The 18,499-nt window shown below is 44.4% G+C and overlaps 1 protein-coding gene across 1 annotated transcript in view; it reads left to right on the plus strand.

Moving 5' to 3' along the window:
• Window positions 1-18,499, plus strand: part of LOC139381965 (tyrosine-protein phosphatase non-receptor type 13-like) — a 96,751-nt gene that overhangs the window by 23,510 nt on the left and 54,742 nt on the right. Inside the window, 5 exon segments of the mRNA XM_071125849.1 lie at window positions 10,773-10,873; window positions 11,951-12,067; window positions 12,586-12,761; window positions 17,184-17,307; window positions 18,068-18,282. Of these exon segments, the coding sequence (XP_070981950.1) occupies window positions 10,773-10,873; window positions 11,951-12,067; window positions 12,586-12,761; window positions 17,184-17,307; window positions 18,068-18,282 (733 nt within the window).

Below are 18,499 nucleotides of genomic sequence, written 5' to 3' on the forward strand. Positions count from 1 at the left end.
ATATATTCAAACACAAGCTTAGCCTTTTGTTAACAACACTGTCATCTCAGATTTTCAAAATATGCGTTACAGCCAACGCTAGACAGGCATTTGTGTACGTTTATCATGGCATAATGCTATGCTAGCTCTGCTGGCAGCAGGCAACATTTTCACGAAAATAAGAAAAGCAACCAAATTAAATAATTTACCTTTGAAGAACTTCGGATGCTTTCACTCAGGAGACTCCCAGTTAGATAGGAGACTCCCAGTTTTTGTAGGCGAAATAGCTCCCGTTTGTTCATCATGCTTGGCTGAGAAATCGACTGGAAAATGCTACCATTACAACGCCAAACTTTTTTCAAAATTAACTCCATAATATCGACAGAAACACGGCAAACGTTGTTTAGGATCCATCCTCAAGGTGTTTTTAACATATTAATTCGATAATATATCCGTTGAGGCAATTGGTTTCTCATAAGAAGCGATTGGAAAAATGGCTGCCTCAGTATTTTACGCAAGATTTTCTGCGGGAGACACCATGTGACCACTTGCTAAATATGCTCCCTTACAGCTATTCTTCAATGAAAATGCGTAAAAAAGACGTCACAATGCTGTAGACACCTTGGGGGATACGTGGAAAACGTAAGCTCATTCGTAGCTCATTCACAGCCATATAAGGAGTCATTGGCATGAGGTGGTTTAAATAAATGTGGCACTTCCTGGTTGGATTTTTATCTGGGTTTCGCCTGTAACATCAGTTCTGTGGCACTCACAGACAATATCTGCAGCTTTGGAAACGTCAGAGTGTCTTCTTTCCAAAGCTGTCAATTATATGCATAGTCAAGCCTCTTTTCGTGACAAAATATCTTGTTTAAAACGGGAACGTTTTTCATCCAAAAATTTAAATAGCGCCCCCTAAATCCAAGAGGTTATTAAGTGTGTCTGTTAAATTACTAAAATGTATATGGGTGGCCTAAGAGAAAATGACATATGCAATGATATAACTGCAATATTAGTTCTCACAAAAAAATAAATTTTTGACAAAAGCTGTGTCCCTTCTAGACAAAACTGGATTTACCCTCCATCCTCCTTCTTACCGCTCTTTTCCACTTTGAAAGGTATTTTAATTTCTTGTCTGGCCCATTCTCATCCCCCTTGGTTGTGTCGCTACAAGCTGTAAATAAAAAGACACAGAAAAACTAGATGTCTAGTATATGGCACCAAAAGCTTATGGAGATGATACACTGACTGTATGGCAAAGGGGCTTATTGACCTTGTCATAAAAACAAAATGACGGGCCTCCCGGGTGGCGCAGTGGTTAAGGGCCACCAGAGACTCTGGGTTCGCGCCCAGGCTCTGTCGTAACCGGCCGCCCCGTGGGGCGACGCATAATTGGCCTAGCATCGTCTGGGTTAGGGAGGGTTTCGCCGGTAGGGATATCCTTGTCTCATCGCGCACCAGTGACTCCTGTGGTGGGCCGGGCGCAGTGCGTGCTAACCAAGGTTGCCAGGTGCACAGTGTTTCCTCCGACACGGCTGGCTTCCGGGTTGGATGCACACTGTGTTAAGAAGCAGTGCGGCTTGGTTGGGTTGTGTATCGGAGGACGCATGACTTTCAACCTTCGTCTCTCCCATAGCGATGAGACAAGATAGTAGCTACTAACAATTGGATAACACAAAATTGGGCTGAAAAAAAAAAACAGAATGACATTTAAACAAACATACACACACATACACAGAGAGTGAGAGAGAGCAATGTGAGGATGCTGTGGTGGACTGACCCAATGGTCTAGCTAACGTTAGTTAACTACATGGTTGACACGGCAGCTAGCTAGATAGCTTAGCCAGTTTTTTTAGTGGCATCCTAATGTGATAGCTAGTTTCCCACTGTCACACATATTTGATGAATCTGTGCACGCTTTATTTAGCCAAAAAACAGAGATTATGTGGCAATATAAAAAATGGATATTAAACTTTTTCTGTCAGAATCTGGGTCAGCCTAAACTAGTTAACTATCTAGCTAGTTAGCTACTTAGCCCTTTAATTTGCACTTGTCCACAAAACACCATTTCAGCAGCAGAATTGTATCTTAGAAATACATTTCTTACTCCAGAAACATATAATATTACAAAGGCAGAAGTTCATTAAAGTCCAACATACCTCTGATCGCGTCTGGCTGAGAACCCAAGAACAAATTGAAGTGCGCTTCACGTCAAGAGCCTTGGTGGAGATAAAACTGGGTTTGATGGACAACTTGGAGAGCTATTGGACTTAAGAGTTTTTATGAGAAGCTATTTTGAATACATTGAATTGGTGAAGAGGTTGTGAAACGTTCATACAGACATAAAAGGGAACCAATAGTATCGGTTCATGTAAAAAAAAATGAAAATCACAACATTTGGTTAGGTGGTTTTCCTCCGACAGCAATGATATAATAATATACAGTGCCGTCGAAAAGTATTCAGACCGCTTGATGTTTTCCACATTTTGTTACTTTAAAGCCTTATTCTAAAATGGATTAAATAAATACAAATCCTGAGCAATCTAGACAGAATACCCAATAATGGCAAAGCAAAAGCAGGTTTTTAGACATTTTTGCAAATGAATTAAAAACAAAAGACACAAATACCTTATCTACACAAGTATTCAGACCCTTTGCTATGAGACTCAGGTGTATCCTATTTCCATTGATCATCCTTGAGATGTTTCTACAACTTGATTGGATTCCACCTGCAGTAAATTCAATTGATTGGACATGATTTGGAAAGGCATACACCTGTCTATATAAGGTCCCACAGTTGACAGTGCATGTCAGAGCAAAAACCAAGCCATGAGGTTGAAGGAATTATCCGTAGAGCTCTGAGACAGGATTGTGTCGAGGCACAGATCTGGGGAAGGGTACCAAAACATTTCTGCAGCATTGAACATCCTCAAGAACACAGTAGCCTCCATTATTCTTAAATGGAAGAAGGTTTGAACTACCAAGACTCTTCCTAGAGCTGGCGGCCCGGCCAAAATGAGCAATCGGGGGAGAAGGGCCTTGGTCAGGGAGGTGAACAAGAACCCAATTGTCACTCTGACAGAGCTCCAGAGTTCCTCTGTGGAGATGGGAGATACTGTCAGAAGGAAAGCATCTCTGCAGATGGAAGCCACTCCTCAGTAAAAGGCACGGCAAACCTCTTGGCATTTGCCAAAATGCACATAAAGACTTTCAGACCATGAGAAACAAGATTCTCTGGTCTGATGAAACCAAGATTCAACTCTTTGGCATGAATGCCAAGCGTCACATCTTGAAGAAATCTGGCACCATCCCTAAAGTGTAGCATGGAGGTGGCAGCATCATGCTGTGGGGATGTTTTTTAGAGGCAGGGACTGGGAGACTAGACAGGATCAAGGAAAATATTAACTTAACAAAGTACAGATATCCTTGATGAAAACCTGCTCCAGGGCGCTCAGGACCTCAGACTGGGGTGAAGGTTCACCTTCCAACATGACAATGACCCTAAGCACACAGGCATGACAGCGCAGAAGTGGCTTCAGGACAAGTCTCTGAATGTTCTTGAGTGGCCCAGCCAGAGCCTGGATTGAACGTCTCTGGAGAAACCTGAAAATAGCTGTCCAGCAACGCTCCCCGTCCAACCTGACAGAGGTTGAGAGGATCTGCACAGAAGAAAGGGAGAAACTCCCCAAATACATTTGTGCGAAGCTTGTAGCATGATACCCAAGAAGACTCAATGCTGTAATCGCAGCCAACAGTGCTTCAACAAAGTACTGAGTAAAGGATCTGAATACTTATGTAAATGTGATATTTCAGTTTTATATTTTCAGTAAATTAGCACCAATTTCTAAAAACCTGTTTGGCCTTGTCATTATTATATTGATGAGAAAAATAACTAATTAATTAGTTTTAGAATAGGGCTGTAACTTAACAAAACGGGAAAAAACTCAAGGGGTCTGAATACTTTCCGTAGCCATTGTAAATCTTATGCAACTGAAGAGATTTGGTCAAATGTAAGTTACTTCCTTCAGAAATTACTTGAAATTTCAAGTAAAACCCAAGGAGAGTAACTAGGAAAGGTACTAGTTCCTCCAAAAATGTAAAGGTAAGTAGTGGGCCAGATTCAAACCCATGCCTACTCTGGCACGTGCGCAGCAGTAACTGCTGGACCACACAGGCACTGAGATAATATATATATTGTCTGATGCTTGCCCTGAACATATAATAAACCATTGATCTAAAAAAACAGATTTGACATCTACCCCCTTCAAATATTGTACATTTATTATAATCCGCATACAGTGCCTTCAGAAAGTATTCACACCCCTTGACTTTTTCCACTTTATGTTGTGTTATAGTGGAATTAAAATAGTTTTAAACGTCTTTTAAAAAAACTACATTTTAACATTTGTAAAACATTTATGAAAAGTAAAACACTAATATATCTTGATTAGATAATCATTCAACCCCCTGAGTAAATACGTGTTAGTGTTACGATCTACTAGGTGTGGTGGGTGGAATCAGGCGCAGAGAGCAGGTTAGGTCGTTTTCCTCAGATTTATTCCCCAGCGCAACAAAAACAGTCACGCCAACACACAGGGCGTAAATACGTTGCTAGTCCAAAACAACTACAGGACTAAACAGTCCGGAGAATAAATACAATAATAAATCACACCAACAAAACACAGAGTAACAAAAACAAGCCCGCACAAATACCCAGCGGGCCTAGTGCCCTTAAATACCCTACAAACAAATCCTAATACAAAACAGGTGTACCCAATTAACCAATAACCCAAAACAAACGGAAAGGGAATCGATGGCAGCTAATAGGCCGGCGACGACGACCGTCGAGCACCGCCCGAACAGGAAGAGGCACCATCCTCGGCGAGGTTCGTGACAGTACCCCCCCCCTGACGCGCGGCTCCCGCAGCGCGCCGACCCCGGCCTCGAGGACGACCCGGAGGACGAGGCGCAGGGCGATCCGGGTGGAGGCGATGGAAATCCCTCAAGAGGGAAGGATCTAAAATGTCCCTCCCCGGTACCCAGCACCTCTCCTCCGGACCGTACCCCTCCCAGTCCACGAGGTACTGCAGGCCCCTCACCCGGCGTCTCGAGTCCAGAATAGCTCGTACTGTGTACGCCGGGGACCCCTCGATGTCCAGAGGGGGTGGAGGGACCTCCGGTACCTCACCGTCTTGTAGGGGACCAGCTACCACCGGCCTGAGGAGAGACACATGAAACGAGGGGTTAATACGATAATAAGAGGGAAGTTGCAATCTATAACACACCTCGTTTATCCTCCTCAGGACTTTAAATGGCCCCACACACTGCGGCCCCAGCTTCCGGCAGGGCAGGCGGAGGAACAGGTTTCGGGTCGAGAGCCAGACCCTGTCCCCTGGTGCGAACACCGGGGCCTCACTGCGGTGGCGGTCAGCGTCTCTCTTCTGCCGTTCACTGGCCTGCCTGAGAGAATCCTGGACTGCCCGCCAGGTCTCTCTAGAGCGCTGTACCCACTCCTCCACCGCAGGAGCCTCGGTCTGACTCTGATGCCACGGAGCCAGGACCGGCTGGTAACCCAGTACACATTCGAATGGCGACATATTCGTGGACGAATGCCGAAGAGAATTCTGGGCTAACTCTGCCCATGGGACGTACCTTGCCCATTCTCCTGGCCGGTCCTGGCAATACGACCTCAGAAACCTGCCCACTTCCTGGTTTACTCTCTCCACCTGCCCATTACTTTCGGGGTGATAACCAGAGGTAAGGCTGACCGAGATCCCCAGACGCTCCATAAACGCCTTCCAAACCCGAGATGTGAACTGGGGACCCCGATCGGAGACGATATCCTCTGGGACCCCATAGTGCCGGAAGACGTGGGTAAAAAGAGCCTCTGCAGTCTGTAGGGCCGTAGGGAGACCAGGCAATGGAAGGAGACGGCAGGACTTAGAGAACCGATCCACAACGACCAGAACGGTAGTGTTCCCCTGAGAAGGGGGAAGATCAGTAAGGAAATCTACCGAGAGATGGGACCATGGCCGTTGTGGAATCGGGAGGGGCTGTAACTTCCCTCTAGGAAGGTGCCTAGGAGCCTTACTCTGGGCGCATACCGAACAGGAAGAGACATAGAGCCTCACATCCCTAGCTAAGGTGGGCCACCAGTATTTCCCTCTAAGACCCCGCACTGTCCTATCGATCCCCGGATGACCCGCAGACGGTAGTGTGTGAGCCCACCGAATCAACTTATCACGAACACCAAGCGGTACGTAACTTCTGCCAGTCGGACACTGTGCAGGCGCAGGTTCAACCCTCAACGCCCGCTCGATGTCCGCGTCCACCTCCCATACCACTGGGGCCACCAGCCGAGAAGCAGGAAGGATGGGAGTGGGTTCGATAGACCGGTCCTCGGTGTCATAGAGACGGGACAGCGCGTCGGCCTTAGTGTTGAGGGAACCTGGTCTGTAAGAGATCGTAAATCTAAAACGTGTAAAGAACATGGCCCACCTAGCCTGGCGCGGATTCAGTCTCCTCGCTGCACGAATATACTCCAGATTACGGTGATCAGTCCAGATGAGAAAAGGGTGTTTAGCCCCCTCTAGCCAGTGTCTCCACACCTTCAGGGCCTTTACCATAGCTAGTAACTCCCGGTCCCCCACATCATAGTTCCGCTCTGCCGGACCCAGCTTCTTAGAAAAGAAAGCGCAGGGACGGAGCTTCGGTGGCGTACCCGAGCGCTGAGACAGCACGGCTCCAACCCCAGCCTCGGACGCATCCACCTCCACTATGAATGCTAACGAAGGGTCCGGATGCGCCAACACGGGAGCCCCAGTGAACAGTGCCTTCAACTGGTTGAAGGCTCCATCAGCCTCTGCTGACCACCGCAAACGCACCGGCCCTCCCTTCAGCAGTGAGGTAATGGGCGCCGCTACTTGGCCAAAACCCCGGATAAACCTCCGGTAGTAATTGGCAAACCCTAAAAACCGCTGCACCTCCTTTACCGTGGTCGGAGTCGGCCAATTACGCACGGCGTTAACGCGGTCACACTCCATCATCATCCCCGAGCTGGAAATGCGATAACCCAAGAAGGAAACGGCTGGTTTGGAAAACACACATTTCTCAGCCTTGACGTATAGGTCATGCTCCAGCAGTCGCCCAAGAACCTTGCGCACCAGGGAAACATGCGCGGCGCGTGTGGCAGAATAAATCAAGATGTCATCAATATAGACTACCACACCCTGCCCGTGCAAGTCCCTGAGAATCTCATCTACAAAGGATTGAAAGACGGCTGGAGCATTTTTCAACCCATACGGCATGACGAGGTACTCATAGTGGCCTGATGTGGTACTAAACGCTGTTTTCCACTCGTCTCCTCCCCGAATACGCACCAGATTATACGCGCTCCTGAGGTCCAGTTTTGTGAAGAAACGCGCTCCGTGGAATGATTCCACCGCCGTAGCGATGAGAGGTAGCGGATAACTAAAACCCACTGTGATCGAATTGAGACCTCGATAATCAATGCACGGACGCAGACCTCCCTCCTTTTTCCTCACAAAAAAGAAACTCGAGGAGACGGGTGACATGGAGGGCCGAATGTACCCCTGTCTCAGAGCTTCCGTGACATATGTTTCCATAGCCAGCGTCTCCTCCTGTGACAGTGGGTACACATGACTCCGGGGAAGTGCAGCGTTCTCCAGGAGGTTTATCACGCAATCCCACCGTCGATGGGGTGGTAATTTGGTCGCTTTCCTCTTACTAAAAGCGATAGCCAAATCGGCATATTCGGGGGGAATGCGCACGGTGGAAACCTGGTCTGGACTCTCCACCGTCGTGGCACCGATGGAAACTCCTAAACACCTCTCTGAACACTCGTCTGACCACCCCTTAAGAGCCCCCTGTTTCCAGGAAATAAGGGGATTGTGAATAGCCAGCCAGGGAACCCCCAACACCACCGGAAACCCAGGTGAATCAATAAGGTAGAAACTGATCCTCTCCCTATGATTCCCCTGCGTTACCATGTCCAGCGGAATCGTGGCCTCCCTGACCAGCCCTGACCCTAGCGGTCGGCTATCTAAGGAGTGCACGGGGACAGGTGGGTCTATCTGCACTAACGGAATACCCAATTTACGGGCGAGTCCACGATCCATAAAACTCACAGCTGCGCCTGAATCGACTAGCGCCTTATGCTGAAGAGAGGGGAAAAATGCAGGGAAAAAAACTAACAAAAACATGTGACCAACAGGGAGCTCTGGGTGAGTTTGGTGCTTACTCACCTGGGGTGGCCGAGGAGCGCTCTGCCGACCATCTCGACTCCCAGAGGGACTCCTCCAACACCGGTCCGAAGTGTGTCCTCTCCGTCCACAATAGGAGCAGGAGGAGCCCCCTCTGATCCCCCTAGATGCAGCTCCTCCCAACTCCATCGGAGTGGGAGTGGGAGAGCTGGACGGTGGAATTAACAGGACCCCTTCTGAACGCCCGCGGGCAGCTAGCAGGTTGTCCAATCGAATAGACATGTCTATTAGTTCATCCAGGGAGAGAGTTGTGTCCCTGCAAGCCAGCTCCCGGCGGACGTCCTCCCGGAGACTACACCGGTAATGGTCCATCAGGGCCCTGTCATTCCACCCAGCACCAGCAGCTAGGGTCCTAAACTCCAACGCGAAGTCCTGCGCGCTCCTCGTCTCCTGTCTGAGGTGGAACAGTCGCTCACCCGCCGCTTTACCCTCTGGTGGATGATCGAACACTGCTCGGAAACGGCGGGTGAACTCCAGGTAGTTGTCCCGAGCTGAGTCTGGACTGTTCCATACTGCGTTAGCCCAGTCCAGGGCCCTGCCCGTTAAACAGGAGACGAGGAGGCTCACACTCTCCTCACCCGAGGGAGCCGGACGCACGGTAGCCAGGTAGAGCTCCAGCTGGAGCAAAAATCCCTGGCACCCAGCAGCCGCTCCATCGTACTCCCTCGGGGGGGAGAGACGTAGTGCGCCGGACCCAGAGGACGATGTAGGTGGAGTAGGTGGTGTCGGGAGTGGGGGAGCTGGGGTAGATGTCGGGAGACCACTCCTCTCCCATCGTTCCATCCTCTCCATCATCTGGTCCATCGCGGTACCAATCCGATGGAGGACAGCTGTATGGTGATGAACGCGCTCCTCCATAGTGGGGAGAGGAGTGGTCGCTGCTCCTGCTGACTCCATTTCAATTGGTGCGGGCTTCTGTTACGATCTACTAGGTGTGGTGGGTGGAATCAGGCGCAGAGAGCAGGTTAGGTCGTTTTCCTCAGATTTATTCCCCAGCGCAACAAAAACAGTCACGCCAACACACAGGGCGTAAATACGTTGCTAGTCCAAAACAACTACAGGACTAAACAGTCCGGAGAATAAATACAATAATAAATCACACCAACAAAACACAGAGTAACAAAAACAAGCCCGCACAAATACCCAGCGGGCCTAGTGCCCTTAAATACCCTACAAACAAATCCTAATACAAAACAGGTGTACCCAATTAACCAATAACCCAAAACAAACGGAAAGGGAATCGATGGCAGCTAATAGGCCGGCGACGACGACCGTCGAGCACCGCCCGAACAGGAAGAGGCACCATCCTCGGCGAGGTTCGTGACAGTTAGAATTACCATTGGCAGCGATTACAGCTGTAAGTCCTTCTGGGTAAGTCTCTAAGAGCTTTGCACACCTGGATTGTACAATATTTGCACATTATTCTGTTTAATATTCTTCAAGCTCTGTCAAGTTGGTTGTTGATCATTACTAGACAGCTATTTTCAAGTCTTGCTATAGATTTCCAAGCTGATTTAAGTCAAAACTGTAACTAGGCGACTCAGGAACATTCAAAGTCATCTTGGTTTTAGGTTATTGTCCTGCTGAAAGGTGAATTTGTCTGCCAGTGTCTGTTGGAAAGCAGACTGAACCAGGGTTTCCTTAATGATTTTTCCAGTGCTTAACTCTATTTGTTTTCTTTTTATTATAACAAGTCCCTTAGCCTTGCTGATGACAAGCATACCCATAACCTGAGCAGCCAGCACCGTGCTTGAAAATACAAACAGTTGGACTCAGTGACGTGTTGTGTTGAATTTGCCCCAAACATAACGGTTTGTATTCAGGATATAAAGTTAATTTCTTTGCCAATTTTTTGGCAGTTTTACTTTGTTGCCTTATTGCAAACGGGATGCATGTTTTGGAAAATTTATATTCTGTACACTCTTCCATATTGTGGACTAACTACTGCAATACCCTTGTTAAAACCAAGTAGTGAGTTTATTTGTTATAATTAATTGGTATTAGATTTAAAAGGTGATTGAATTGCTCCTAAATTATAATGTTGATAAATATTTATTTTGAATAAATATTTATTTAATGTATAAGTGAATAGGTTAGTTTACTTTTAAGTTTAAGTTTTGACCAATAAGGTTGCTTGTTAAACTGTGGCCAATGGGAGTGGACCTGCTTAATAGGAGGTGTAACGGATGTGAAACGGCTAGCTTAGTTAGCGGTGCGCGCTAAATAGCGTTTCAATCGATGACGTCACTTGCTCTGAGACCTTGAAGTAGTAGTTCCCCTTGCTCTGCAAGGGCCGCGGCTTTTGTGGAGCGATGGGTAACGATGCTTCGTGGGTGACTGTTGTTGATGTGTGCAGAGGGTATGGGCGAGGGGATGGTCTAAACTTATACTGTTACAGAGGCTTGGGAAAAAGTGTGTCGTTGTGTTCTAGTACTCCAGAATTATTTCCATCAGATAGTTTATTATTATACTAATTATCTATGTAAACCCATGACTGTTTTTGTGTTCCAGTACTCCAGAGCCCATCCCCAGAATCATCTCCAATGCCTCGCTACAGAAACAGGACTCTGAGGGCTTCTCAGAGGCCCCCTCCACAACCTCCTCCATACCAGGTGAGGACTCCAGCCACTTTAATAATGGGAATTGATGGAAATTGATGGAAAATATATCACTAGCCACTTTAAGAGTTGAGTTTTTACCAAAAAGTTCTATTTTGGTTTCATCGGACCATATGACATTTGCCCAATCTTGTTCTGGATCATCCAAATGCTCTCTAGCAAACTTCAGACGGGCCTGGACATGTACTGGCTTAAGCAGGGGGACACGTCTGGCACTGCAGGATTTGAGTCCCTGGCGGCGTAGTGTGTTACTGATGGTAGGCTTTGTTACTTTGGTCCCAGTTCTCTGCAGGTCATTCACTAGGTTCCCCCGTGTGGTTCTGGGATTTTTCCACACCGTTTTTCCACACGGGGTGCGATCTTGCCCCAGATCGAATGAGATTATTAGTGGTCTTGTATGTCTTCCATTTCCTAATAATTGCACAGTTGATTTCTTCAAACCAAGCTGCTTACCTATTGCAGATTCAGTCTTCCAAGCCTGGTGCAGGTCTACAATTTTGTTTCTGGTGTCCTTTGACAGCTCTTTGGTCTCTGCCATAGTGGAGTTTGGAGTGTGACTGTTTGAGGTTGTGGACAGGTGTCTTTTATACTGATAACAAGTTCAAACAGGTGCCATTAATACAGGTAACAAGTGGAGGACAGAGGAGCCTCTTAAAGAAGAAGTTACAGGTCTGTGAGAGCCAGAAATCTTGCTTGTTTGTAGGTGACCAAATACTTATTTTCCACCATAATTTTCAAACAATGTGATTTTCTGGATTTTTTTCCTCTAATTTTGTCTGTCATAGTTGAAGTGTACCTATGATGAAAATTACAGGCCTCTCATCTTTTTAAGTGGGAGAACTTGCACAATTGGTGGCTGACTAAATACTTTTTTCCCACTGTATATCTTTATGTACATATTCTTTATCCCTTTACACTTGTGTGTATAAGGTAGTAGTTTTGGAATTGTTAGGTTAGATTACTCGTTGGTTATTACTGCATTGTCGGAACTAGAAGCACAAGCATTTCGCTACACTCACATTAACATTTGCTAACCATGTGTATGTGACAAATACATTTGATTTGATGTAGGTGGTCGTCTGATCTCTCTGAATAAGATCAGTCTGCAGGGCGTGACATTCACCAATGCAGCAGCCATCCTCCAGAGCAGCCCTGATGAGGTGGAGCTCATCGTCTCACAGCCCAAAAGTACGTAGAACCTATTACAATAAAATACATCCCCACCCAACTATACGCTACATACTCTCTCATTGTCACAGTTCTCTCTCTGTCATACACTCTCTGACAGACCTTGTCTGTCTGTTTCTCCCTCTACCCTCTTTTCCATGCAAGGTTCTCTGAGGGACAATAAGAGCTCGCGGCCTCCCAGTACCCGGGGTATGACATTGAAGAATTGACTTAAACACTTTTGTTCTTTGGCAGTATAGGTTATGATGTTGGAGAGGGAGTTCAAAAAGCCACCCACCATCTGGTGCTGTATAACCAGTAACAACTTCTATATTACCCTTTTCAGACTATCGTGTCAAACCGAACCAAACTGTGCTGGGCTGGACATTTTCTTTTTACATAGTCTTTTTCAGCACGTTTTCAGCAACTGTGGTGGATGAGTAACCAGACCAGCTCAGTACTGCTTGGTTTGGCTTGGCTCGGCTCGATACGGCTCATTAGTGTGAAAAGCCCTTCTGAGTCCTTTCTCTCCCATGCAGATTCTCTGAGGGACAGTAAGACTTCTCTGGCCCCCAGTACTCAGGGTCTGATGTTGGAGAGGGGCTTTGGGTCCCAGACCACCCTGAATGGGACAGAGGCAGCCCTGTCTAACATAGCCACATCTAAACATGTCAAGAGACTCCACAACCCTGTGGTCCGGATCCTAGACGCTCAGGTAACACTGCCCACTGGGCACACCGTCATTTCATCGTGGAAATATGGGTAATATTTGGTTGAGACATTGATCAATGAGCTTTCAACCTTTATTCACCAACTCATAAAGACATCCAACAGTTATTTTTTAATTTCAGTACTAGTTTGAAAACTATACACAACTAATAATCAACTACATTTAAATATTGGAGTGAGGTTAAGAAAACATTGTGATCTGATTTGACCAAAACACACCATGAATTCAACAAGGATTACCATCAATCCACAAAATTGTAATTTATTAGAGCAGTAACCACAATTAGAGCAGTAACTTGGAAGAGCATTGTGTAAACCTTTGTCTATGTAAAAACTGTTATGCAAAGTAAATAAAACGATCACATTTTATTACACTTGAAAAGAAAATGCTATGCACCATAAAATACTGTAGATGTAGAAGCCATTTAAAAAATAAAAAGCCCCAAAAAGTCATTTCTGGCACAGGCTTCTGGAAACACACATGATAAATTCAAATGACCAGTAAAGGTCACTGTCGGTAAAGGCTTTAATGCTTTTAACTTCTTAATTACTATTTTATCTCCTTTGTCATTGGTCCTCCCACTGCCCCTCTTGCAATCAGGTGCATGTTTCAGGCAGGTTGACATCGCCTGTAGTATTTCTGACAATGTAGCCTTTGATTCGCAAAGACTCACACCTGCTGCAAAAGGGGAAAATGGCTAGAGAAGGTATTCAAATGTCATGTAAAATGTCATCATTTGGTCTCCACTGTACCTATAATTATGCTGCAAAGGTTGGAGACCTCAAATACCCTCTTCCTTTTGTTTCCTTTCATATTCATCGTTGACATGAGGCCGTTTGTCAAGGTTCTGGATAGAACACAAAATATGTACTTTATAAGCAACACGCCAATTTCAATCAAATTTGTTTATATAAAGCCCTTTTTACATCAACTCACACCAATGAAACATTTAATTTCTCACCATGTATTTTAGAAAATCATTCTCCATTAGCTGCTCTTCCATCTTTAGGAAATATTCTTTTGGCTATTTCAGGTTAAAGACGAATTCCTCAACCTGACTCAGGCTACTGGCCTTTACAAATGTCACGGATCTCACAAAGGAGATATTGGACTCTTTTTTTAAAATTCTGAAACAAAGTAGTTTTATATTTGTTCACTTCCAAATATAACAGCCTAATTTCAATATCATGTATTTTACTTAAGGGGTTTACGTTGTGAAACGGTCTTCTTCACTATATTCGCTTGGTGGCTTGTGTGGTGTTTTAGTTTACCATTTCCCCTCATCCCCAATACTTGGTGGCTGGCAGGGTGTTATAGCCTTGTGGCACTTAGTGTCACATGTAGCTCAGTTGGTTGAGCATGGTGCTTGCAAAGCCAGGGTTGTGGCTTCGATTCCCAAGTCTGAAAATGTATGCAATCATTACTGTAAGTTGTTTTGGATAAGAGTGTCTTCTGACTAAAATGGCACTTTTTCCACATTTTGTCATGTTACAAAGTGGGATTAAAATGGATTTGTCATTTTTTTGCAACGATCTACGCTCAATAATCTGTAATGGCAGAGTGGAAGACAAATTCTAATACCTTAATCTTTAATGGAAAATATCTTGACTATAAAAGTATTCATCCCGCTGAGTCAATCAGACAGGTCACTCGTGATACAAGTCAGTATTCAACGTCCATCCAAGTCTGAGGATTTTGGGAGATGATGTGGAAACCGGCCACTAGAGGCAACAGTGAGCATTGTTACCTTCAAGAAGGTTTCAGTGTTGTGGACAGTTATGGCGGCTGGGCGTAAGCATCTGCCTCAGATTCCAAAGGTTGCAAGTTCAAATCCAGTGATAAAATGTTTTTTTTTCTCCAGATTTTCTTTTAATTTAAACTTCTTAGGGATAGACACCAGTCGACAACATCCGGTGAAATTGGAGGGCGCGCAATTCAAATAAATATTCGTAATATTAAACATTCATGAACGTATCATATATAGTTTAAAAGCTTAAATTCTTGTTAATCTAACTGCGTTGTCCAATTTACAATAGGCTTTACATCGAAAGCATACCATGGGATTGTCTGAGGACGCCGCCCCACATCAACATATTTTTTAACCAGCACAGGCTTCACAAAATCACAAATAGCGATTAAATAATCACTTACTTTTGAAAATCTTCCTCTGTTTGCAATCCCAAGGGTCCCAGCTACAGCATGAATGGTAGTTTTGTTAGATAAAATCCTTCTTTATATCCCAAAAAGTCTGTTTAGTTGGCGCCATCGATTTCAGTAATCCACTTATTCAACATGCAGACAAAGAATCCAAAAAGCTACCGCTAAACTTCGTCCAAACAAGTCAAACAACATTTCTATTTAATCCTCAGGTAACCTAAAATGTAAATAAACTATAATATTTCATACGGAAAGTTGTATGTTCAATAGGAAAGTAAAATTAGTAAGTGCGCGCCCTCTTCCTCACCGAAAGACTGATATTGTTCCAGTGGTCTTTTCACAGAAACTCCAAAATCTTGCTAGGTTTTGAACTAACAAGCCTGAAACCTTGAATAAAGACTGTTGGCATTTAGTGGAAGCCATAAGAATTGCAATCTGGAAGCCAAAATTACATAGGACCCATAGCTTTCCATTATAAGAGCCTGGGACCTAAGAAAATGAAAAAATCTAGTTGGTTTTTCTTTGGATTTTCACCTGCCATATCAATTCTATTATAGTCTATGACATTATATTAAAATTTTTAGAAACTTCAAAGTGTTTTCTATCCGATGCTACCAATAATATGCATATCCTGGCTTCTGGGCCTGAGTAACAGGCAGTTTACTTTGGGCACGTCAGTCAGGTGGAAATTCAGGAAAATAGCCCAGCTCTAAGAATCTAAAAATAGGCCAACCCCAGCTCTAAGAATTTTTTTAAGCCTATCCCAAACCTTAACCCGTACATTCATATTTGGGGTTAATGCCTAACCTTAAGATTTGAGTTAATTCCTTAACTTAACCCTAACCTTAAAAATGCTTAACCTGAAACGACTAGGGAGTTTAGGATAAAAATAAATGGAATAGAGCTAAGCACAGGCAAAATCCTAGAGGAAAATCTGGTTCAGTCTGTTTTCCAACAGACACTGGGAGACATTCACCTTTCAGCAGGACAATAACCTAAAGCACAAGGCCAAATATACACTGGAGTTGCTTACCAAGACGAAAACATGTATTTATTTGACACATTTGTTGCAGTATTACATAGTGCCTTATTGCAAACAGGATACATGTTTTGGAATATGTTTTATTCTGTACAGGCGTCCTTATTTCACTCTGTCATGCAGGTTAGTATTGATCCATCCTCAGTTTTTTTCTATCACAGCCATTAAACTCCCTGAGCGGTTTCCTTCCTCTCCATCAATATAGTTAGGAAGGACGCTTCTCGCCATCTCTCCCCTGTGTTTCAATAAATATCTTGCTTACCTCATCCCAGTGTCCTCATCTGAGTCTGCTCTTGGGTTCACCATGGAGAGCAACACTTTTGCAGTTGTACTACATGATATCTTTAAAAAATAATCAGCGTTAAAAAGGATTACCTACACATACTGACAAGCCCATGTTATAGACAGAAGCGTGCTATATGGCAGACCAATCTGAACTCATCTCTCGGCATGTCCATCCCATCCATTATCTCAGCCAATCATGGCTAGCTGGACGGTTCCTGTATTTTTCTGTGGCTAAACCAGATGGTATTTGTATTTACAGACAGCATACAAATTTGTTATTAAGGCACATGAAAGTTGTTCCAGAAGGCATTTAGGCCAAAAAACGCATTACGAAAAAAAGTTTACATTCAAATGCCTCTCCTGTGAAGAAGTAGTGACGTGCGACTTACGCCTCGTTTCCTGAAACGAGTCACATATTGTTGGAAGTACAACAAATCTACGGCTATACCAAAGCAGGTGTCAGAAGCTGTGTATGCTTGAAAACTTTGTGCAGAGGTCAAGTGAAGGGTTGTGGTGTTCATATGAATTTTGTGTTACACTATTGACAGCCTTTTAAATGTCACTTAAAATAGTTGTGAGGTATAGGATAGGAATAATGACAAAGCAAAAACAGGTTTTTATACATTTTTGCCAATGTATAAAAATGTAATAAATTCGGAATACTTTCCGAATGCAATATGTATATAAAGCCTATTCCAGGACAATAACTAGTAACATAACAAATCTAGCTTTTTCCTCACATGACTTCACTGGCATAATGAGTCTCTAAACACCCGTGTCTAAACCTTTACGGACAGCATTCTGTGTTTTTAGCTGTTACAGTAAGTGCTTTTTGATGTTTTTTTTTCTGTGTATGTTCACTGAGTGTATGATCGCTGTGGGTGAATGATCTTTATGTTATATGTGCAATTGCTGTGTGTGCTTAGGTGGTGCGCCTGCTTCTAGAGAAAGAGCTCCAGGTGGCTTCACAGAGCCAATCAGGAAGCCTCAGGAGAGACAGCTCCATGGAGATGACCTTGAGTGGCAAGGACTACAGCTTTGTCACTGATGGTGAGAGGACGCACACACACAGGCACACAAACAGGCACACACACACACACACACACACACACACACACACACACACACACACACACACACACACACACACACACACACACACACACACACTCCTGTGACTTATCTGACAGCTACATTGTGACTGTAACACAGGTACACTGATGCCTTACAGCTCAGTGTTCGTGTGTGCATTCCACAGTGAACTTGTACGTGAGTGTGTATGTGTTCCGAGTCAGAAGCACAATCTGGGTTTTACGGTTTACACACATTCCAATCTTGTGGAGGGGCATAATGTACTCAGTCATTTTTTAACAGTAGAACATGCTCATTGTTGCATGTAAATAATGTGAAGCTGAATTAATGGTGCACTAAGCAGAAATCACTCTGCCCTTTCCTGTTTGCAAAAATTAGAATAGTTAGTCTAATTTCAGTTTGTGACAAAACAAGGAAGTATAGTGTAGAGAATCATTGTACCATCTAAACCGTTGTTTAATATATTTTCCATAAACAAAGATTTTGCATTTTCAGCTGGTGTACAAAACCAAATGTAAAAGACGCAAAAATGGAACTTAAGTACGGGAAGCATAGAAATAGTGCACATAGAACAGGGATAACGCTTCTTAGCCTTGTTATTTCAGGTACATTTGGTTGGGTCACCCAAAAAGTTACATATTGCAGCTTTAAATTAAACACAAACACACACCGTCCCCCCTATTTCAAACACAGCTAAATAAAAATGCACTCTTCTCAGACAACACTCTGGATGTGCGGTTGAAGAAGAGTCTGTGTGGTTTGGGCTTCAGCTTCTACATCAGTGAGTTGAACAGTGGTTCTGACCAGGGCAGCAGTGTGGTGCAGATCAAAACTCTGTTCCAGGGTCAACCAGCCCAGGAGTCAGGACAGATCAGAGAGGGAGACATCATATTGACTGTCAATGGAAGATGGGTTTCAGGACTCAGCTACCAGGTACGCAATGTCTTTTTTTGTACAAATCCCTTTGTCAATCCCTTTGTCAAATCTCTTTGTGTTAAGGTTCGGTGTTAAATATTTACATATGTTGACGTACCTTGCTGAATCTGAGTGAACAGCTTGGCGGCCGTTTTACACTCCTAACCAATTGTGTTTTTTTTGCGTTATTTGTAAATTATTTTGTGTATAATGTGTCTGCCACTGTCTCTTATGA

This window comes from Oncorhynchus clarkii, chromosome 23 (genome assembly GCF_045791955.1).
Source record: "Oncorhynchus clarkii lewisi isolate Uvic-CL-2024 chromosome 23, UVic_Ocla_1.0, whole genome shotgun sequence".
In the NCBI taxonomy this organism is placed as follows: Eukaryota; Metazoa; Chordata; class Actinopteri; order Salmoniformes; family Salmonidae; genus Oncorhynchus; species Oncorhynchus clarkii.